This window comes from Olea europaea, unplaced genomic scaffold (assembly GCF_002742605.1).
Source record: "Olea europaea var. sylvestris unplaced genomic scaffold, O_europaea_v1 scaffold294, whole genome shotgun sequence".
NCBI lineage: Eukaryota > Viridiplantae > Streptophyta > Magnoliopsida > Lamiales > Oleaceae > Olea > Olea europaea.
The window spans coordinates 188,849-213,599 of record NW_019247998.1 but is presented as its reverse complement, the minus strand read 5'-3'; the positions used below and the strand labels follow the sequence as shown (position 1 = coordinate 213,599).

Sequence of the window (24,751 nt, the reverse complement as noted above, 5' to 3'; positions counted from 1 at the left end):
TTCCAAGTGCACTCATTGACCACAATTAAGGGCTCAAGTGCCAAAATATAAAGAATGGTAACTGAAGTGCAACTGGGATCAATGTTTGTGATCTCAGTCGAAAATTTCTCAATAATTAAGTTTCTATTTGATCCTCATTAATTAATAACTCTTTTTTTTAAAAAAATTTTTTAATCACATATTCTTTCAATAAAATAATTTTACACATAAATTCAAAATTTTTCTTTACCTTCTATTCACACAATCACAAGAATATTACCATGACAAAGGTGCTCAAACGAGGTTAAGGGCTGTTTGGTAGTAATTATGAGAATTGATTTTTTGACCGTTAGGAAGAAAAGTGGGTCTCACAAATGAGTGAAGAATTCAAAAATGACGATCGAAATAGTGAAATAAAAATTAAAAAATTAATTTTTTGGATAAAAATTTTCGACCAAATGGGGCTAAATGTTCATAACCTTTTACAAGTTTTGTATTGTATTAATTGGGCCCACTTTGAACTTCAATGTACAGAGTCAAAAATCGAAGTTCAAACAGCTAAAATAGAGAATTTTTGAAGGAAAATCTGAAACTCAAATTTGACAATAAATGGAGAAAAATTTCTACAAAATGGAAAAGGAAAAAGAAAGGAAGGCCAAAACTATCCGCCCGATACATACCAGAACAGTAGGTACCAAGCACATTAAGATTGCTTGGATTTTTCTTTGCTGAAATTTGAAATTTTTGTAATTGCAATGTTACGTTTCCGAAATTCTGCATGTGTTACACTTTTCATAGAATCCGTAATTTGGTTGCATTAATCTGTCGTTTTTTGAGTAAATTCTGGGCTGTCAAGTTTTGCGTTATTCCGTCATTCACTTACTGCTTCAACAGGTTTTCTATTGCATTTGCGTACTGCGGTTCATTTGTTTTGGATTTCCATAGAATATCTCTTCGTTTTCTGCGTTTTGAGGGGAAAGAGTAAATGGCGGCTTCGTCTTCCAGTTTGAAAGGAAAAAGAACCTCTGAAAATGTGGCTTCTGATGATGTTCTTTCAGAAGACGCTGAGAAGCAGTTATACACACATCTCATTCGGACCGGGAAATCTCTTCTTGAGCTCGCGTATACCAACGAGGAGCTCTTGCAAGAATTGGATGTAAGCCCCGCATTTCTGTGACCAGAATTTAAATGAATGTTTTTATTTAGCCTACATGAGTAATTTGCTTGAGCGAATTTCATTTTTATGAATAAACACTAAGGTTTTTGATTCTTCTTGTAGTTGATTTTTCTGTTGATTAGTTTGATAATCAAACTCTTTATCGATTGTGGCCACTTAAGGATTTTGCTTTAATTGGTAGTTGGCAACAAACTAAAATCTCTTTCATGAATGGTGATTTTCTTTCTATAAATTGGACCACCTTTTAGAATTTATGGATGATTTGACTTGTTTAACAGTAAAGAATGAGAATCTGAAGTCTATTCTTTTGATATTGAAACTCTTTCTAGGTTGTCTTTTTATCAATTGAGATCCATATATGTTTGATTCACTTTATGGATGATTTAGCTGATGTTTAATTGTGAAGCATGAGAATTTGAAGTAAAAAGATTCTTTTGATGATTAAACTCTTCGTTGGTCGATGATGTCTTGTTGGATATTAATAAACGAGGTCTTAGTCTGCAAAGTTTCTCACTCATTGAGTGGTTCTTTTTGTGTGAATATTTGTTGGTTTAGAACTGGTGGCCTCACTGGAGTTATAATGTTGTTGATGTTCAAAACATAAGAAATTTTTTAGGGTTACGGTTAAGTTGAATTATAAATTTTGGCCATGTAACCACTGATGGAGAAAAGCAACTACAAGTAGTTTAGTCTTGATGACGTACAAAAATTCTAAAAGGAATTATTTTTATTGCATTTATTTTTATCAATCTGATGCAAACTTAGGTAATGTGACGAACTATGGGGAGGAATGGGGTAACAGCAGCCTTTACTAAATATTGAAATATTTTTATGACCCTCAACATCAGTGCAGGAAGAAATGCTTTGGTTAAAATCTCAAAACATACACATACTACAAAATTCAGAGTATAAAGGTATAAAATCTGAGTAGACCACTTATAGACGGTTTAGGTTATAATCTTGCCATGACATTGATGCATGAGAGATAGTGTAGTGTTTTATGAATGACTTAGGATGAATTGTACAATTGATCTGGAACCTTCTTAACTTATATTGTAATTATTTAGCTCTAGAATCAGGTTTTGGTAATGCAATGAAACCTTGATTGTAATGATGTTTTGATGTCAATTGTACTTCCTATTTCTCTATTTCACTTCATATTTGTTTACTTTCATTATCTACAATATTTTGACATTCACAATGAAGATGTTTCACTATGAAAGAATGTCAATCTGATCTTTTCAGTATTTTGATAAGTCACTACTCTGTGTATCATTACATGTTTTCCTTTCTTTAGATAATGTTTATGTCCAGCGTATAAATAAGTCTCTGGTTTTTGTTGGCCATACAGAAATTAGAGAATCTCTTGTCTAAAGTAAGACAAGGGATAAAGCAAAACAAGACAATGAAAAAGGTGCTGCGACCTGCAAAGAAGGCGCTGGTGGGACTCCTGGGACATGGAGAATTGGATGTCAAGATTTTCGTGACATCATGCCTCACTCAGTTAATGAGAATAACAGCCCCCAATGAGCCTTTAGAGGATGATTACATGAAGGTACTAACTACTATTGATATGCTGCCATTTCTTCTTTATAATCATGTGAAATCATTGATACACAAGTTTTTAATTCTGCATTTAATTGTTGAACAGGAATATTTTCAGTTGGCTGTGATGGCATGTGGAAAATTGTCATGCATGACTGGTCATGGCTATTTGAAGGTTCTATCAATGCTTCAGGTGTTTGCAGATGTGCATTTATGTGTGGTGATGTGGGATCTGGAGTTAGATGCACTACTTGTGGAGTTGTTCCAGAAGTTCTTAAATACCATACAGTAAGTGTTCTCCCAAGTTTACCATTTTTTATCTGTACAACTGTTCATAATCGTCTTCTTTGTCTCATTGTTGCCTCTTTTTAAATGTCGTAGGCTTAATACTTTTCTTGAAGTCCAAGTATTTCAGTAATTATGACATATTATTTCGAAGTTCCAAGTTCTTTATATGGAAAAAGCATTTTATTATTTGGAAATCCAAACTCGGCACAATCTTATTTTTCTGTGTTCTAGGTAGTTCTGAATCTTCTGATGAGGGCTCCGTTCAGTTTCTTTGGCTAGTTCTTTACCAGTGGAATTCTTCAAGGACGTGGACATGGCCATGTCGCATGTTAACAAATATTTTGTTTCTTAGATAATGACTCATTGCTTGTAGAAAGGAATAGAAGTACCTCGCATGAAGCCAATGGTTGGCTTTTAACTTGTTCCCCATTGGAAGAAAATGTAATGCTCATTGGTTTTTGGATAAATTAAAATGGCAAATCTCTTATTTGGAAATCAATTCACTGAAGGCCATAGACTTAATATTGATACCATGGTTGCATGTCAGCGTAATAACAGCGAGTTTCACTTTCTGTTATCCCCAAACCCAAGGACGTGCTACAATTTTGCAAGATTTAAGGTGTTTAAAACTCACCTATTTGAGGAGTAGTCATTGATGAAAATTTGGGAAATTGATCCCATGGTAATGCTGGGATGCTATCTTGTTAGTCCATAATTTCTACCTCTCCATGTTAAATGCTTTGATACTTTCACTCATGCATCAAGAGTCCTTTTTTTATCTAATTTCCTTCTATGTCACTGTTGTAGAAACAAAAAACTATGTGAGGTATGAATTTCTTTGATCTTGTTACCATACCCAGCTTTGATTGCGATAAATAATTCCACATTGATTGATAATTATTGTAATAATAGGCAATTAATGCTTTCACTAATTCAGCGAAATTAGCTCAAGAAAAGCTAGAATGTCTGTCATATGCGTATACAGGAGAGTATTTGTATATGTTTGCGTGAGCTTTGCAATTGATTTACATAGTAACGTGATGTATGCTTGATTCATTGAAGAAATTTTCTCTGTCGCAAATATTTACATCTGACTTCAATTTGTCAATTTTAGGTCTATCCAGCTTCCTGTTGTAATTAGTAGCATGGAGAAAATCATGATCATGGCAATAAACAGCAGCGATGAAATGTCATTGGATCTTCTGCTTGTCCTTCTAGCTAGTGTGAAGAAGGAGAATCTAGTAATTGAACTCGATGTTGAAGTTCTTCGATTTTTACTTACCCCCTTATGACTATATTAATATATTCATTTTTTTTTCCTTCTGTGTTTCAGTGTCTATCTCCTTTTTCCTTCAAGATAGGGGAGAGAGTTCTTGAAAAATGTGCTCCTAAACTCGAGCCATATCTCCAAGAAGCAGTGAGTTGCATGGGCATTTCTTTTGGCGATTATGCTAATATAGTTGCATCTATATGCCAGGGTGCAACTCAAAGGGAAAATATGGTGGTGTTTCTCTCCTAGTCATAACTAAAGTTAAACTGAATGTGTGTTCCAATATGAAAATGTGGATAATTGTTATTTTCTTGTTTTTCGAAGTTTAAACTATACATCTTGTGCTCACAGCATCTAAATGGTAGAAAAAGTGCTATTTTTTTTTTTATATTTTTATATTTTTTATCTTGACATGAAGAATAGACAAATCAATGCTTGTTTGTGTTTCGTTGATATGCTTGTTTATTTCTATGCAATCTTTAATAAATCCTATTTCCGAAAAGCTATATATGCATTTATCTGTTAGCTTTACAAATCTCAATTAAAGGAAACTAAAAATAGAGAAAGATTATAGTGATCCTTGATTGTGTCTGTTTATGATTTGGAATCAACAATATTTCCTACACCACCTCTTCAAGATGGCATATGAAGATGTTGAGCACCTTTTCTGGACAGTAAATGATGGAAGATATCCCACCAAGAGCTTTAGTACAATCGTATGCTTGCTAGTTCATTATGAGGACGAAAAACTTGGTAGAAATAATTCCTTTCTGAACCTTCTTTCAAACTAGATGACAGAATATTTCTACGTGATTAGTTCATTCATGAACTTGCCTTAGCAACTCCGTATCGACCTTCAAATCTTTTATCTAGATAGATGATTGGCTACTGCGTGAAATTCCAAAGTCTGGGAATAATGAATGCCAATGTCTTCAAGTAAATAGAGTACTCATCTAACCTCACAATACTCCGTCATAGAAATTGAAAAATATCCTATCAACGCACAGTGCATTGTGATAGATTGTTGAGAATGGATATGATGTCAAGATACTAAAGCATAAGCAAGTGAAAAGAACTAGATGCAAACAGATAGATACCTTTATAAAGTCGACCATTTCCATCAAGTAATATAAGAATCTCCAATCAACATAAACTGCCTTTTGATATCTCTATTTGACTTACTCAACTTCTGATTCTGTTTTCAAGCGACATGCATCAAGGAGACTTTAACTTTTCAAGCAACTCAAGGACAACTTTCCATTGCTGAGTATCAATTATAAATCCCATGTTAAATAAAGATGAAACTTGTGACCAACGTATAAGGGTTTGGGATATCCCTCTTAACAAGGTTGACCTTTTAAATTATATTTCAAGTCTTAATAAACTATACAGCTTTGCAAATAACAGACCTACACCTTCCTTTAAGCTATATACAGATTTCTTGTTTACAAATTGTATTCTCATTTCCTGATTTTTGAAAACCCAGTGGGAGCTGCATGTAAACTTTATTTATTTATTTATTTTTTATTATTTCTTCTCTAAATCTACGGAAGAAAGCATGAAATAAGTTAAGTTGGTGAAGATCCTAAGTTTAACTTCTGAAACAGTTCGTAGAGTTCTCATCGTGGTTAGCTTGGTTGTTGGTGCAAAAGTTTCATAATAGTTGTGCCCTTCGTGTTGGTTATAACCTTTAGCTAGAAAACGAGCTTTGTAACAGTCAATGGTGCTGATGGGTTTAATTCTTGTTTTATACACCCATCTTCAACCTATAGCCTTCTTGTTTGGCGGGAAAGAAGTGAGTTCCTAAGGGTATTTGTCCTCTAAAGCTTTAACTTCTCCTATGCCTCTCTCCACTTCCCATCAAGCATTGCCTGTTTAAGAAAGAATGGTGAGAGGGAGAGATTTCGTCAAATGATAAGATCTATTGTATTGATGAGGAGTACTTATAGATTAAGAACCTTGAAATATGGAACTCATACTTTGTTGGAGTTTGAACATCTTCAGACCATTAATCTGTGATGATCTTTCTTCAAGAACCAACCAGTGGTCCCTAGTTGTTTTTGTACAGATAGCAATACCTGCAAGTCACAGGATGATAACATTGACGATCCAGGAAGCCACCATATCATCACATTGCTTCCAGAACCCAAATGCTAGGCTTGGAGATGGCTCCATTGACAAATACATTTTGTTCGTCGCACTTGAGCTTTCATCATAGTGTTGCTATACTGTTTGAGGTTTTTCTTCATTTAGTGGAAAAAACTCAAGAACTGTGCAGATTATCTTAGGGCTGCAAGGAAAAATCACTCTTGGCATATTTATCATTTTGATCTGCTTTCTCCATGACTGCAGACATTGAAAAGAGTGAATAAAACGCAAACAATTAGGTTTTAAAAGATATGGGGTTCTCTTATTTTAATAGTTGAGAAGAAAATAATTCAAGATATTATATAAAGTTCTCTATTAGTCCTACACAAGGAAAAACTATATTGCAATTATCATTTAGCTGTACAAAAACTCTTGATTGTATCTAATCTAATATGATTTGGAATAAAAAATATTCCAACAATTTTTGTAATATTAAATCGTCAAACTGAACCATGTGGTCAACAAGTAATGAAGGACAATGTATTAATCATTCTTGGTTAATACTGGTTGCTAGGAAGACAATTTTTTGGGAGCATCTACAAATATTACCATGATATTCAGATGTGAAGAAGATTGCATTTCTGGAGGAAAAACTATCTAATGGCTAGCAAATTACTTTTTATGAGATCAATTATCAAGTAATCCTACTTCCAAAGGAAAGAAGACGACAGAAAATGGAAAAATGTTTGTCTATCACTGAGTCTGGCAGATAGGGTAATGTGTTTAGGCCATATCCCTTGAGTTAGACTCAACCAATTTTTTTCTTTGGAACATTAAAACCTTGGTTGAGCCCCATCTTTCATGGAAAATGGATTTTGTAATATTTATTTTTTGGAAAATGAGTGGTTAAAAAGTAGAACAAAGTTTTGGATTTACGTGCAAATTGTTTAATTGATAGAATATGCAGTTGAAAATGAGTTTGAAAATATTTGAAAAATGGGGCTCAAACAGGTTCTAAAGTATTTCCTTGTCTAGCTAAAGTCGCACCAATTGCTAGTAAAGGTTTGCTGTTCCAAAATGCAAACGTCATTGTTGAACTTCCCATCTATCTTGTTGAACTATCCCAATTGTAGGATCATATATATTTATGGTAATATGTGTTTATGTCTGATAAGTTGTTTTCTTGCTTGTAAAGGCTTGGAGATTGTAAATAATGCTGTGTTTTCTGAAAGTTCACTATCTTGCTGATGATTAAGTAGCAGCTGTTCAAATGTTGTTGAAGCTCTCGAGCTCTACCATTAAACTGTTATGGGTTAGGTATAAAATGGTATTAGGCTCAGTGTTTTAGGGGAAAGTGTGCAGATGAGGATGCTGGGCTCCCCAAGGGGGTGGATTATAGAATTTCACATTGTACAGTGAAGGGAAGGTTGTGGGCTATAAATGTAAGATTGAGTCAAACAACCCTTGAGGCCTTTTCCACGTGGACCAAAACCGGAGCAGGTGCTTTGAGATGGGCTCAAAACTTGACAATATTCAAGTACAGTTGATTGGTTCTTTGAACTTTCTCAAGTTTCTTTTAAATATTTCTTGTGTTGTCATTAGAAATTTATTTTCATTTATTTAGTCTCATGAATACATATAATACTATTATATCTAGGTTTGTCCATATGATTGTATCTTACTTTTGTTTTGGCATTACTTGTTTACATATTAATTTTTGCTTCTAGTTTAGATTCTGATGTTGACTTTTATTTCTAGATCTGAATCCAGATGTGGCAACAGTGATTCCTATTGTCCCATGTTTGGACATCTACGTTATTATGGATATTGTTGTAACAGTAGCAGATGTATAAGTAATAATGCATAAATTGTAATATATTTAGTTCCAGTTATCAGTTCTGAGGGTTTATGTAACAAAAAACAGTCCTCTTTTGGATTTGTGGTTCTGCCAGGATGCTGAAGAGCTTCAAGCAGCTACTTCTGGTCTTGGAGAAGTTGGTCAATTCGGACAGTCCAAATTACTTGTGAACAGGGAAACAGGCCATGTGAGGAATGAAGAGAATTTTAATGCAAATTCATCAAAAAAAATATTACAGTATTTTGATCAGATCAAACAGCAGAGGAGTCTGGATGTCACCAAGCAAGGATGTGTGAATATTCCCTCCGTGAAAAAAACAGTCCTCTTTTGGATTTGTGGTTCTGCCAGGATGCTGAAGAGCTTCAAGCAGCTACTTCTGGTCTTGGAGAAGTTGGTCAATTCGGACAGTCCAAATTACTTGTGAACAGGGAAACAGGCCATGTGAGGAATGAAGAGAATTTTAATGCAAATTCATCAAAAAAAATATTACAGTATTTTGATCAGATCAAACAGCAGAGGAGTCTGGATGTCACCAAGCAAGGATGTGTGAATATTCCCTCCGTGAAAAAAAGGGATAGGAGACCCAATTCTAAGCTAAAAGTAGAGGAGGGATATGATTTTTCATGGCTACCTGTTGAAAAATTTCATTCTGCAAAGACTCGTATGGAGGAGGAGGTATGGATTGATTATCAGTCTCACTTTTATCTAACTCTATTGAATGGATAAAAATCAATCATTTAGCCAGCCCTAAATTTATTGGGAATGCTTAGCTTGTTATGATTGAATTGAAATAAGAAGGTCTACCTACAACTTGCATACCATCCATGTGGCTGCAAGCATGGCCCTAGGGGTGTTGGCTTGTACTTGGCCGTGTTGTTCCCATATCCAATTCTTGCAGGTAATGTAGTAGCAGACAAATTGCATAGAAAATGGCTTAATGAACAAAGACTCTGTCTGGGAAGTTCTTTGGCTTCTCTCTAGAATTTCCTCTTTCCTTCCTGGGGGCAAGTTCCAACCTACCTAAGCTCCCTGACCCACTGCCTGCCACTCTACCAACCCTGCACCACAACTGCCCTACCACCAACACCCTCGATGCATCAAGAATGTTACAAAAATCTTTTGCATCTCTTCTTACAAAAGAATCTACACCATTTGTGATTCCAAAACCACCGTGCTCTCATAAGAGTGACCGACGGTTATCCAAAGTGAGGAAGAAATGCAGATATTGTCTTTACTGTTCAGGTTTTCTCTTATAAGGGAAAATTTTCAGGTAAGCCTTTGTTGTTGAAGGTATGTAAGCATTTGCATCTTTTGGATGTATGGTGCATCTTTTGGATGTATGGAAGGATTTACAATTGGTTGAAGAATATATACACATGATCATTAACTTCGTTAGGGTGAAACTGTCTTTATGTAATCAAAATCCCTATATCTACAGCTTTAGCAATAGAGGAATGATTTGGTAATGCACCAATTTGAACACTATTAGTAGATAAAAGGATGTTACATGATGAGTGTTCTTAAATGGACTACATCATTCAGATATGACGTAGAACTGGCTGTTGTTCCAGTGCTGGTTACCTTTCCCAGTTTGCCTATTTTCCTCTATGAAAAATCGGCATAAAACAATCTTTCAAGTACCATTGGAAAGCCCCAAATGATAGATGAATCCATGGCAGCAGGTTATAGGTTGGGTATTCCGAGAGTTTGTACTAGAAGTCTCCAGTCTTCGCTTATTATTGCACTTATATCCCCAACTTCTTTTATTCTTATTCTTCCGCTCAATAACAGTCTGGTCCCTGCTGACAGTTTCTTTCCAAATATTTTGTTAGCGTGATTTGAAGTGACGATCAATATTACGTCGCACCCTTTTTTTGTGTGTGTTTGTAAACATATGTATATTTATTTTGCTAATTTAGAAATATGAAGGGCAAAATGTTCTTTTACACCTTTTAATGGACTTTTTGAACGGAAACCGTCCCCAGGGGCAAGATGTGCTGTGCAATGGAATGTTGAGGATTGAAAAAATGGTTAGGGGGATACATAACCTTTTTTGTCTTTACAAGTAGAATTGAGATAGCTTTGAAGATGCACCCTCATTGTTTCTAGAAAATTTGAAATTTACTTGCTGCCCTTATGTGTTAAACTATTGTCATTGTCAGACTATTAGTGACCTCCTGCCCAGGTGCCCATTGCAAAATCTCCTACCCTCCACTTATTTCTTTTCTTTTTTTCCTCACTCCCTTTAGTGGTAGATTTTTCATTAACGTAGCAATAGTAGATGCTTAAGTGGTAATGAGTAATAAGGTTACTAGAATAAAATCAGGTGAATACAGGAAAATATTTATAGTTTGGAAGAAGAAGAATTATGCTTCTTATTTTATTCAAGAATGACGATTACAATTTAAATAGAAGGAAAAAGGCCACCGATTTAGGAAGGCCATAAAATCAGAAAATAAAATGACATATCTCTAGGCTACAGATCAGAAAACATATAGGATTTCCTAGTTTTACTCCCTAGAAATCCGACACCCCCCCTCAAGTTGGAGCGTAGATATCTATCATGCCCAACTTGCTTATACAAAGTTCAAAACTAGGTTTGAAAAGTCCTTTGGTCAAAATATCGGCTGTTTGTTGAGTAGTGGGGATAAACGGCATACAAATAGTTCCACTATCAATCTTCTCTTTTATGAAATGTTTGTCAATCTCTACAAGCTTCGTGCGATCATGTTGTACTGGATTTTGAGCAATACTTATGGCAACTTTGTTGTCAGAATATAACTTCATGGGCATGTTCACTGGCATCCGTAGATCTTCAAGAATTTTCTTCAGCCATAGCATCTCACAAACCCCGTTAGCCATAGCCCTATATTCTGCTTCGGCACTGCTCCTTGCAACCACATTCTGTTTTTTGCTTCGCCATGTGATCATATTTCCCCAAACATAAGTACAGTATCCTGTTGTAGATCTCCGATCAATAATTGAGCCTGCCCAGTCTGCATTAGTGTCAGCCTCTATGTTCTGCTGTGTGGTCTTCTGGAAGAGTAACCCCTTCCCTGGTGTACCTTTCAAGTATCTAAGAATTCGATAAGCTGCTTCAAGATGTTTTGCGTAGGGTGAGTGCATAAACTGGCTTACCGAACTCACAGCAAAGGCAATATCTGGTCGTGTATGTGATAAGTAGATTAACTTTCCTACCAACTTTTGATACCAAGTTGCATTTACTGGATCACCTTCCTTGTTATCACCCAGTTTTTTATTAGGATCGATTGGAGTGTCTGCCGGCCTACAACCACTCATCCCAGTTTCTTTGAGAAGGTCAAGGACATACTTCCGTTGGGAGATAGCAATTCCTCTCTTTGACCGAGCAACCTCCATTCCAAGGAAATATCTCAGAGATCCTAAGTCCTTGATCTCAAATGTTGATGAGAGGGAAGTCTTCAATCGGTTCATCTCAAGTACATCATCTTCGGTGAGAATTATATCGTCTACATACACAATCAGTATTGCTATCTTCCCATCATGTGAATGTCTTATAAACATCGTATGATCACCTTGTCCTTGAGTATACCCCTGACTTTTAACAAATTGAGAGAATTTTTCAGTTTACATACCTTTGTGCCAAACTTTTCACAGATTCCTGGGGGTGCTTCCATGTACACTTCTTCCTCTAAGTTGCCATTAAGGAACGCATTTTTTACGTCCAACTGTTGCAGGGGCGAGTCACGATTAGCTGCAAGTGACAAAAGAACTCTTATCGAGTTTAGCTTTACGACTGGTGCAAATGTCTCTAAGTAATCAATACCATAGGTTTGAGTGAATCCCTTGGCAACCAATCAACCTTTATATCGTACTAGAGAGCCATCAAATTTATACTTGATTGTAAACACTCATTTGCATCCTACAGTTGTCTTTCCTCTTGGTAGATCAACTACCTCTCACGTGCCCTTTTTTTCAAGAGCTTTCATCTCCTCAAAGACAGCCTCTTTCCATTCAAGAACTTTCAGAGCATCTTGCACAGTATTAGGAATCTCCATACAAGACAATTGTGAGGTAAAAGCACGAAATACATGTGAGAGATTTTTATATGACACATAATTGGACAATTGATGATGGGTACAAGACCTTGTGCCCTTTCGGATTGCAATGGGAAGTTCAGAATCAGCTATCTCAGGATAGGAATTAGACTTGGAGAGTTCAGAATTAGAAGATGAATTGAGTTGAACATGAGGTAAAGGTTCGGTGAGGACATTACCTGGAGGGTTTACGGATTATGGGCAGTGCAAAGGATTGGAGGACCCTTTCTTTTGAGTTGTCCTTTATCGCGAGTAGACAATGTCAAATGTTTTCCTTGTTGTTCTTTTGTTGGGGACATCATGAGTTGTCACTATAGGAGGTCCTCCCTTTTCAGTATTCAAGAAACTTGACTCACTTGGCATAATGACGCTAGAGTTTTCAGGTTGAACTCCCTTTTCAGTATCCTAGAAACTTGACTCACTTGGCATAATGACGCTAGGGTTTTTAGGTTGAATGATCAAGGTTGGAGAAGCATCATTTTGCGGTTCTGTAGTTTGGAAAAGATCATGGAAAATAGTTGCTGAATCTTCTTTGTTTTGGTCCCCCCCCCCCGAAGATGAGGTGTGAAATAGGGTTGTAATTCAAAAAAGGTAACATCCATGGTAACAAACATTTTTTTGGAAATGGGTTCAAAATATTTATACCCTTTTTGAGTGGGTGCATATCCCACAAATAGACATTTTGTGGCTCGGGGTTCGAGTTTTCCCCGATTTTGTTTATGAATGTGAATAAAAGCGGTACCTAGGGTTTTTAGGTTGAATGATCAAGGTTGGAGAAGAATCATTTTGCGGTTCTGTAGTTTGGAAAAGATCATGGAAAATAGTTGCCGAATCTTCTTTGTTTTGGTTCTCCCCCCCGAAGATGAGGTGTGAAATAGGGTTGTAATTCAAAAAAGGTAACATCCATGGTAACAAACATTTTTTTGGAAATGGGTTCAAAATATTTATACCCTTTTTGAGTGGGTGCATATCCCACAAATAGACATTTTGTGGCTCGGGGTTCGAGTTTTCCCCGATTTTGTTTATGAATGTGAATAAAAGCGGTACAACCAAATATCTTTAGTGGTCTAGATGAAGAAAGTCGATTTGTTGGATAAAACTTTTGAAAAACATCGAAAGGTGTTTTAAAGTTTAAAATCTTACTAGGCATTCTGTTCATGAGATATGTAGCAGTAAGAATGGCTTCGCCCCAAAGATATTTAGGTACCTGATTGGTAAATAACAATGCCCGAGTTACTTCCAGTAAATGTTTGTTTTTTCTTTCAGCTAAGCCATTTTGTTGTGGAGTGTCAACACAAGAGCTTTGATGAACAATCCCTCTTTCAAGAAAAAATTGGTTTAACATGTTTTTGAAATATTCTCGACCATTATCACTTTGCAATATTTGAATATTTTTTTGAAATTGTGTTTGTACCATGGTGAAAAAGTTTTTGAAAATTATTTCCACTTCAGATTTTTCCTTCGTCAGATACACCCAACTAATTCTCGTGTGATCATCAATAAAGGTCACAAACCATTTTTTTCGGAGTATGTAGGTATTCTACATGGTCCCCAGATGTCACTATGAATCATAGTAAATGGTGTAGTTGGTTTGTAAGGTTGGGTGGGGAAAGATGCACGATGATGCTTAGAAAACTGACAAACATCACATTGAAAAGATAACAGATTTTTTTATCCCGAAATAAGTTGGGAAACAAGTGTTAAATACTGAAAGCTAGGATGGCCTAACCTATAGTGCCATAGCATAACATTATTATTCTCGAAATCAGAAACAGAATTTAAACAAGTACTTTGACATTGCCTACTTGAGTTAGGTCCTTCAACAAAATAATAGAGTCCATCTTTTTCCTTAGCACTGCCAATCATCCTCCTCGTAATTAATTCCTGAAACTCACAATGAGAATAATAGAAATTAGCTTGACACTGATGATCAGATGTGATTTTACTGATGGATAGCAAATTGCAAGACAAATTGGGAACATGGAGTACATCATGGAGGGTTATCAATGAAGTGAGTTTGATAGTTCCTATCCCGGCAATTACCGAGAGTGAACCATCAGTGATTTTTACCCTTTTATTGTCGGCACATGGACTATAGGATGAGAACAATTGGGAGCAGCCATATGATCGGTTGCGCCAGAATCAATTATCCAAGAAAGAGCACAGTTAAGGATAACACCTAAAAAAGCAGTGACAAAAGAATTACCCTTTTGTACCAAGGAGCAGGAAGGAGTTAAGGACATTTTTGGAGATTGAAATAACCTGTACAGGTGCTCTAATTGTTCCTTGGAGAAAGGAACTGCATCTGAATTGGTTGAAAGTTCTTGAGTTTCTTGAGATATGGTTTGGTAAGCTCGACCTTCTCTTTTGGACTTTGGTTTCCAGTTGGCTGGTTTACCATGAAGCTTCTAGCACGTATCCCTTTTATGCCACGGTTTTTTGCAATAATCACACCATGGTTTCTTCTGCCCATCATTGTCTGAATCCATTTTAGACACAAGGGCAGAACTGTTAGGCTCTAGATTAAGGTCAGATTCGGTCCTGTGCAACATTATTTTCCTCCTTGATTCTTCGCGTCTAACCTCAAAAACACCTCACGCATAGGAGGCAGTGGTTTCCGACCAAGGATACGGCCCCTGACCTCGTCCAGATTCCTGTTAAGGCCAGTTAAGAACATTTAGACCTTGTCATTTTCCTCCCTCTTCATGTGACAAGCAGCATCATTTGGATTTTCCCAGACATCATCATAACATCGATCAAGTTCCTGCCATAGTGTTACCAATTCCTTGTAGTAGGTAGTAACATTGCGATCGTTCTGTTTGGATTTCCAAAGTCGGGTTTTTAAATAAAAAATTTAGGAAGAATTTTCCAGATCCGAATAAAGGTCCCAAACCGCCTCCCAGACGTCCTTAGCAGTGGGAAGAAACAAATGAGGCTTTCCAATGGCGGGTTCGAGACCTTTTACAGACTGCCATCTTTTTACATTCGGGTCGTCGACAGCAGGTTTCGTTGTTTCGCTGGTAAGATGCCTGATTTTGCCCCTGCCATCGATTGCTAATTTGACGGACTGAGCCCACTCAAGACAATTGTGTCCGTTGAGTTTTGTTGTCATGAGAAAAGAGGCTGAAATTTGGGGATAATTATCTGCAGATGCGAACGAGGGAGGAGCAGTGGAATTGGGAGGAACGGTGGGGTTGGGCTGAGCGGTTTCAGGAGCATCGGAAGCGGCGGTTGGGTTTCTTTAGGCGCCGGTCATGGCCGACTTATATGACATCATCTGGGAGGACGAATTAAAATCTGGGAGGACGAATTAAAAGGGAAGCACAAAGCTCTGATACCATATAGTTTGAAAGAAAAAGAATTATGCTTCTTATTTTATTCAAGAATGACGATTACAATTTAAATAGAAGGAAAAAGGCCACCGATTTAGGAAGGCCATAAAATCAGAAAATAAAATGGCTTATCTCTAGATTACAGATCAGAAAACATATAGGATTTCCTAGTTTTACTCCCTAGAAATCCGACAATATTTATTTATTATCTGATGAAAGATTAAATATAAATAAATAGTTGTGTCCCATCTCTAACAATTTTGAACTTTTGGATGATGTAGTTCAAATCATACTGCTACCTATTTATGAAAATTGTGATTGTGAAAGTCCTTTGATAAAAATGAATTCATCTTGCATATGAGGGGCTGTGTTGAAGATTTAACTATAAAAAATAAATGTGTTACTTCTCGATTGAGCTTAAGGGGGTGGTTCCCACTTGATGGATTATGTAGGAAATCGTGTATAAAGGAAAGATATCAAAATCTTTTCGTTGATAGTGTTGATTGATAATTTGAGGGTTGAAAATATTGTCTAATATCAGGAGATTGTATTTCCTTTTTTGGCTCCATTATTGTATTATAAAAGGATGTACATAGTGAGTTTCAATTATCAAGAAATATAGAAAATTTCTTGTTCCCCTTTTTGTTCATGGTATTAGAGCCTAGGATTGTCTAAACCTAGCAACCTATGGCAGAATTTCCCGTTAACAGTTCGGGGTCAGTCATGTCCGACACCCGACAAACCGATAAAAGGTTAACTCCACAATTGGTTCTCACGGTTTCAAGAACTCATCTTTTTAGCTCACAGTTGAAAAATTAAAGGGAAAAATTATCGTGAATGGGCCCAATCAATTAAGTTGGTGATTGATGGAAAGGGGAAACTAGGGTACCTTACCGGTGAAATGAAGAAACCAACAGATTCTGCATTCCTGCAACGGTGGAAGTCGGAAAATTTCATGGTCACCGCCTGGTTAGTGAACTCTATGAAACCAACAATAGGAAAGACTTGCCTCTTCCTTTCTACTGCAAAAGAGGTGTCGGACGCAGTGAGAGAAACATACTCGGACTCAGAAAATTCATCACAAAGCTTTGAAATCAAGACCCGGTTGTGGCAAATGAAGTAGGGAAACAAAGATGTTCCCGATTATTTCATGGAGATGACCTCACTTTGGTAGGAGGCTGACCTTAGCAGCGACGAAGAATGGACTGTGGAGACGACAGTGTGCAGTATAGGAAGAAGATTTAGAATGAAAGAGTGTATGAGTTCTTGGCTAGATTAAATCGGGACCTTGACGATGTTAGAGGTCGAATCTTTGGCCGGCGACCACTGTCATGCCCTTCCCGAGGTCTTCTTTAAGGTTCGACGAGAGGAGGTGTGACGTCTGGTGATGTTGGCCGAAGAATCTCATGGACCAAGTGAAGTGTCGGCCCTTATGATGAAAGGTAAAGGGCCAGAAATTAGTAGGACACACGGGCTCACATTTCATAGCCCAATTACTGGGAAAAATCTACTTATTGGACGGTCTAGTGGGAAAGATATTAGGCTAGAAAATAATGGGCTTGAAATCATGGCTATGTCATCAAAGTCAACAATAAAAGGGTCAGGCCAAAAACAACGTAGCCGCTCTTGGTGTGAACATTGTCGTAAGCCTGGATATAAAGAAAATACATTTTGAGACCTACATGGAAAACCCTCTGACGGGAAGCTAAGCAAGGTACTAGGAGTCGAGGATCTCAAACCGAGGCATAAATCAACCCTACTCAAAGTGGTGCATTCAACCTCGAACAATTGGAACAATTCTACCAAATTTTTTCAGTCTTCAAACTTCTGGCCAGTCCACTCCTAATGGTCATTCAAGCTCCCTAGCTCATAAAGGTAATTTCTTCATAACCTTGTGTACCACTTCAAAATCAAAAACTCCTTGGATTATCGACTCCGGAGCATCCGATCATATGACAGACACTTATCATCTGTTTTTCTTATATTCAACTTGTGCTGGCAATGTTAAAGTCAAAATTGTAGATGGCTCCCTCTCATCTGTTGCAGGAAAAGGGACTATCAGGATCTCTAATTTTATACCACTTGAATTGGTCTTACATGTTCCAAATTTATCTTGTAATCTATTGTCAATTAGCAAATTAATTAGAGACTCCAATTGCTCGACTAAATTTCTTCTATCTCACTGTATTTTTCAGTACCTTTCATCAGGGAAGATGATTGGCAGTGTTAAAGAGCGTGAGGGGCTATAGTACTATGAGGAGGTTGATGTGAGTAAATGACATAAAATTGCAACTTGTGAGTCTGCATCTGTTTCTAGGGATAGTGAAATTCTATTATGGCATTATAGACTAGGCTACCCGAATTTTCAGTACTCGAAACGTATAATCCCTTCAATATTTTCGAATAAAATTTTAGCTGATTTTCAGTGTGAAAATTGCGAATTTGTGAAACAATAGCGTACTTCTTATCCAAACTCTACATACAAACCAACTAAATCCTTCACTATGATCCACAGTGACTTATGGGGACCTTCTCAAACCTCGAATTGAACAAACACAAGGTGGTTCATCACATTCATAGCTGACCATACTAGAGTCTGTTGGGTCTATCTACTAAAAGAAAAACATGAAGTCCGCTCCTTGTTTATCAATTTCTAGACAATTTCATACACAAATCCAAATACTCCGCACCAATAACGACATAGAATACATCAATACTACACTACGAGACTATTTACAAAACCATGGGATAGTCCACCAAACTTCTTGTGTCGATACTCAACAACAAAATCGAATTGCTGAGCGGAAAAATAGACACCTTCTTGAAGTTGCCCGTGTTTTATTGTTTACCACAAACATGCCAAAACTATTCTGGGGCAATGCCATATTAACAGCCACATATCTAATCAATAGAATGCCCAGTCGTACCCTATCCTTTGACTCACCTCTTCAAAAATTCCAAAAATACTTCCCTACCTTTCGTCTTAACTCTAACCTACCTTTGAAAGTGTTTGGATGTATGGCCTTTACCCATATTCACTCTCATCAAAATAAACTAGACCCATGTGCACTTAAATGTGTGTTTATTGGATACTCACCTACTCAGAAGGAATATAAATGACATGATCCATCAACAAAATGGGTCTTTGTTAGCCACAATGTCACCTTCATTGAAAAAACACCCTACTTCAAAGAACCTTTTTTTCAGGGAGAGAATCTGAATGAAGAGATGTCCTTTGAAGAATTTTTCAACTTTGACCTCTATCTTCTCGAACCAACCTATTCTAAACAGGTCACGTCTAATATGCCATCTACAGAACGGAACTTGAATAGAGGGGGAGATGCAGAAAAACAAAAAGACAAGGAAATAATAGTTTACTCAAGGAGGCCGAACTCAAAGTATAAGGGAAACCTCGCACCTGAGACACCAAAAGAGTCACAACTGGTGATAGGGCCTAATGAAATCCTATCCGATAAATCTGGATCTCCAAGTGATGATTTACCTATTGTTCTGGAAAAACAAACTCGGTTATGTACTCTCCACCCTATCTCTAAATTTGTGTCTTGTCAAACTCTATCTACAAAATCTCGTACTTTTGTTGCTAACCCTGACAATACTGAGGAACATTCAGGAGGCCTTGGAAGTTCCCAAATGGAGAGAAGCAGTAGTAAAGGAAATGCGCGCTTTAGAAAAAAATGAAACTTGGGATATGATGAAGTTACCGAAGGGCAAGAAACTAGTTGGCTGTAAATGGGTCTTTAATGTGAAGTATAAAGCTGATGGGTCGATAGAACAATATAAAGCTCGGTTGGTAACCAAATAATACACACGGACATATGGTATTGGCTACTTGGAGACATTTGCATCAGTGGCAAAACTAAATACAATTTGAGTTCTCCTATCTCTAGCAGCTAAGTTGGATTAGCCTCTCAAGTAGCTAAATATTAAGAATGCTTTTTTGAATGGAAAATTGGAAGAGGAAGTATTCATGACAATACCACCAGGGTTCAGTAATGGGGATGAAAAAGACTGGGTATGCAAAGTCAAGAAATCATTATACAGTTTTAAGCAATCACCAAGAGCATGGCTTGACAAGTTTGCAAAAGTGTTGAGGAATTAGTGATATCAGCAAGAGCAGTCAGATTATACCATGTTTTTCCAACAATTTGAAGAAGGAAAAATAACAATCCTAATTGTGTATGTAGATGATATAATCCTCACTAGAAACAATATAATTGAGATGGATAGACTAAAGAAAAGCCTAGCCTCCGAATTTGAAGTAAAAGACCAGGGACAGATGCGGTACTTCTTGGGTATGGAGGTAGCAAGATCAAAAAGGGGTATCAGTTTATCACAACGAATATACATTCTTGACCTGTTGACTAAAACTAGCATGCTTAGTTGCAAACCAAGCAACACAACTATAGATTGTGGAAGAATGCAACCAAGCAACACAACTATAGATTGTGGAAAAAGGACAGATAAGACAGGGGAACCAGTTTAAAAAGATAAATACCAACGGCTGGTTGGAAAGTTAATCTACCTATCACACACCCACCAGACCATACATTGCTTTTGCAGTTAGCGTTGTGAGTCAACACATGCACTCGCTAAGGGAAGCTAACCTAGAAGTAGTATACAAAATTCTCATATATCTAAAAGGCTCTGTTGGAAAGGGATTATTCTTCAAGAAGTGTGAAAAAAGGAAAGTAGAAATATTTATGGATGCTGATTGGGCCGAATTAATAGAAGACAGGAGATCAACGTTAGGTAATTGTGCCTCTGTATGGGAAAATTTGGTAACTTGGAGAAGTAAAAAACAAAATGTAGTGGCAAGAAGCAGTGCCGAAGCATAATTCAGAGCAACTGCACAAGTGATATGTGAAGACTATGGTTAAAAAAACTCTTAGAGAAATTGAAGGTTGGAATGAAATTTCCAATAAAACTCTTGTGATAATAAAGCGGCCATCAGCATTTCACTCAACCTAGTTCAGCACAATAGAACAAAGCACGTAGAAATTGATACAAACTTTATCAATGAAAATGTTGAAGAGGGAGTCATTTGTATAGTATATGTCCCTACAAGGGAACAAATGGTAGATATTCTCACCAAAGGGTTGTCTCAAGGAGATTTTAACGATTTCATTAGCAAGTTGGATATGATCAATATATATGATTTAACTTGAGGGAGAGTGTAGGAAATTGTGTATAAAGGAAAGATATCAAAATTTATAATCTAACTTGAGGGGAAGTGTAGGAAATCGTGTATAAAGGAAAGATATCAAAATCTTTCCTTTGATAGTGTCGATTGATAATTTTAGGGCTGAAAATATTGTCTAATATTAGGAGATTGTTTTTTCCTTTTTGGCTCCATTATTGTATTATAAAAGGATGTGTACATAGTGAGGTTCAATTATCAAGAAATATAGAAAATTTCTTGTTCCTGTTTTTGTTCAGTTTATTATATGTGTAAATGTAATAGTCCTTTCATTTTGTATGGTTCTACTAGGATGCTGTAAAGCTTCAAGTAGCTGCTGCTAGTCACAGAGAAGTTGGTCAACTCCAATCGTCTAAATCACAGGTGAACAAGAGCACATCTGATGTAAGGAATAAACGAAAGTTTGATGCAAATTCAACAAAAGCATTACACCATTGTGATCAAATCAGCAAGCAGATCGATGTAGACGAGACAAAGAAAGTAGGTGAGGACGTTCCTGTTGTTAAGAAAAGGGATGGGAGACACAGTTCTCTGCTAAACTCAGAGGAGGGATATGATCTTTCCTGCCCGCCAGTTCAAAACTCTCATTCTAGGAAGAGGCGCACAAGGAAAAAGGTATGGCTTAGTTATTTTTGTCAAGAATTTCTATTAAGTTATTAAATTTTTAGTCATCCCTTACAAGAGTTTAATTAGATGTGTAGGTATTTTTTATATTACCACGCAGATTTGGTCTATAACTTGTGCTAATTACTTGTGAAATGCTGTTGGAATTATAATGCTTTCTTACTTTGATCTCTACTTGTCCTCTTCTATGCTAATATATTATGCTGATGTCAAGAAAATGCACATTTGGTAACTGCATTAATGAGATTAAAATGTGTTTAGACCTTATATGTAATTATTTGACCAACATTTGAAATAATAGGTTAGTATTTGAGGTCATCAATTCAAAACATGCATGAGGAGCTATAAATAGGCTGTACAAGAAAAATAATAAAGAGAAAAATGTTTACCTTATCCTAGCTATCCAACCATTTCTAGGAGAATCAACTACAATAAAAATTAAAATCAGGCAAGGAAAACAGGTCCAATAATAAATATACCAAATACACATTACATACCATTCTGGGAAATAAAGATCTTTTGGTATATTACGCTGTAATGGTTACATTATTGGTAGCTTATTGCCATTTCAAAAGAAGTACACGAGTTTCTGCGTTTCTATAGAAGCTGGTCCTTGTTGAATTTTATAAAAATTATTTTCATTAATTCTTTAGCATGTTTGGCTAAGCTTATCAGGTGCTTTTCTAGTTTGGCCCTTCCAACTATTCTTATTGAATTTTGATTTATGTACTGGACCTAACCACCTGGTGCCCACCTCTAATTGTGGGTGGGACGAGGGGTGTATATTTATAATGCTCTTGGAAGTTAGGTTGGGGGCAGTACATATGCAGGTGTGGGGGGGGGGGTGGGGGCGGGGGGGGGGGGGGGGGGGGGGGGGGGGGGGGGGGGGGGGGGGGTTGAGTAGCTTCTGCCATCGTATACACATTCATTCAGTCACGGGTTGACTTCGTAACTACCAGACGTCTTTTTCTACCCTTGGTGTTGAGCTTTTCTGTTACACACCAATAGTTACTATGCGTGTACTCCCTCCCTTCTTTTCTTCCACACCTTTAATTTGTATGCAGCGTTCAGCATACAAATTTTGCCCTTAGATTCTACTTAATTAGGTGGAAAAATTGTACCATTTTCTCCAACCTATTATTGCGAGTTGGTCTCAAATATTTGCGAAATAAGTCTTAAGATTGTGCATTTTCATAGAAGTTGGTCCTCATTGAATTTCACAAGCTTTATTGTCACCAATTCTGTATCATGTTTGGCTAAGCTTATAAGGTTCTTAACGTGTCATGCCTTTAAGCATTTCTTATTGCATTTGATTTACGAATCTGGATTGGCCTAACAAATTTTTTCTTTATGATATGAATCTAAATGGAAGTCGTGGGTTCAAACAATTGATCTCCTTTTCAGATCTTACTCAAAAAGGAAATAGGATACTGTGACACCAATTCTTATTTTTGTGAAATATCTCATTTAAATGCCTTCTGGACCATGTATTTGGTAAAGGTTCTAAGTTTCTTGTCCGAACTATAATTTTAATGTGCAGGTTCAGTAGGCCTCAAATTAATTCTTCTCATCCTTCCAGAGGAAACACAAGGTGAGATACCTATTTCATTAGCTATCCTTGTTGTGTAGAACTAATTAAATTTCCAATTAATTAAATCGATATCTTCCACAAAAGTATTTTTTTTTAAGGATTAAATTTTGGTAATGAGATTATGGAGTTGCTTACTTCATCTCTCGATTCAGTAATTAAACCTTCATAAATCCATTTTTTCCCTTCATTTTCCAGGGAAAGCTTCCTTGAAGTATCCACAGATGGAGGAAGAATGATATTAAACTTGTCTTGGTTTAGTTCAATTTACCTTACCAAACAAGACATTAATGTTCTTGAATTGTCAATATCCAACATAGTGAGGATATAACCACTGTCTTGACCCATTAGCTTCATTTTACCACACTTAATAGTTTTTTCCTCCTTTGAATGTAAATTCATGCTATTAGCATTGTTGGAAATATTGCAAAGACAATTTCATATATACTAGTAAAAACTGTAATTTTGGATTTGGTCCTGTCTCTCCGGAGGCAATAGCTTATCAGATTTAACCTTGGATTCCGTGGTAGTTCACAATCAGAAATACGAAAAACAAACTTATATGTTGCTCATCGGAATGTCCATCCTGTTCATTGCTATGCACCTAACAAGCCCTTATGAGTTCCTTACAAAAACCTGATGCACTTCCTGAGGATAAAAAAACAAGGGGTGAACAGTTTTGAAATTGTTTGTAATTTTTCTTATGCAGGTTTCTGGAAAAAGAGGAGACAACTTGAAGTAACAAAGGGAAAAAGAATTACAAGAACCTTGCAATTTTGAAGTGTTTGAAGTACGTGACTTTATCGGTATATAGTTTTGTTAAAGTCCATTTTTGATATCCGTGCACTCATCTATTAACAAGTAACAGATGAAAGATATGATGTTCGTTCGAGGTGTAATAATCTATTTTGCATCCTCATTTTCTATATTATGATGTGTATACATTGATCTTTTTTGTGTTATTGGCAACATTTCGGTTTAACTTTGTTTTTTGTCCAAGCAGTCTGTGAAATATTGTTAATTCAGCACCTATAAACCAATTTGTCAAATACAATTGTACAAATAGCTAGTGATGGCAATGGGGCGAGGCGTCGTGCCGCCCCACGCCCCACACCCCGCCCCGCCTTTGACGGGACAGGGTGGGACGTGGGGCTGGGCAATTTTCTTGCCCCGTTTAATTTTTTTTTTTTAATTCCGAGTTTAATAAAATACGGATAACATTCAAGTTGAATTTTTAATAAAGAATGTTCTTACTTTATGTAAATTTAAGTTTTTATTTTGGGATAAAATTATTTATAATGTAAAATGATTTTTAGAGAATGTGAATAAAAAGTATGAAAAAATTATATGTCTACATGTAAATTATGTTATTAAAAAAATTGTGATAGAAAATAAGTTTAAATAAAAAGCGATTTTGAAATATGTTGCATAGATAAACTCTATATAAAAAATAAAATAAAATAATAAAAAAATTTCAAGGTGTGGGTTCGGGGCAGGGCATCCCCGTCCCGCGACGGGGTGGGTTTTTTTGCCCCATTCGAGGCAGGGTGGGGTAAATTGCCATCACTACGAATAGCACATTGAACTTGTATGGCATGATTTTTGCTATTGCTTTTAATTATTGTAAAAGAGCTTCTTGACTGTGGCGGACACAAAGCCCCCCAACTTTGAGGAATTTTTATTTTATTTATTTATTTATTTTTTTAAA

General features: G+C 36.5%; 1 protein-coding gene across 3 annotated transcripts; it reads left to right on the top strand.

Moving 5' to 3' along the window:
* The first annotated feature begins 571 nt into the window (after positions 1–571).
* LOC111384565 (sister chromatid cohesion protein pds5-like) lies at positions 572–23,993 on the top strand. Of its 3 annotated transcripts, none has more exons than XM_023008858.1 (9): positions 572–666; positions 874–1,135; positions 2,508–2,711; positions 2,808–2,989; positions 4,104–4,230; positions 4,323–4,490; positions 21,123–21,446; positions 22,996–23,046; positions 23,753–23,993. In XM_023008858.1, exons 2-8 carry the CDS (start codon positions 965–967, stop codon positions 23,002–23,004), a joined length of 1,185 nt encoding a protein of 394 aa, XP_022864626.1. In that variant the 5' UTR covers positions 572–666; positions 874–964; the 3' UTR covers positions 23,005–23,046; positions 23,753–23,993. The 3 variants fall into 3 exon arrangements, with proteins under 3 accessions (XP_022864626.1, XP_022864627.1, XP_022864628.1); XM_023008859.1 differs by having other exon boundaries at positions 572–670; XM_023008860.1 differs by lacking the exon at positions 23,753–23,993 and adding an exon at positions 23,242–23,733.
* The last annotated feature ends 758 nt before the right edge of the window (positions 23,994–24,751 follow it).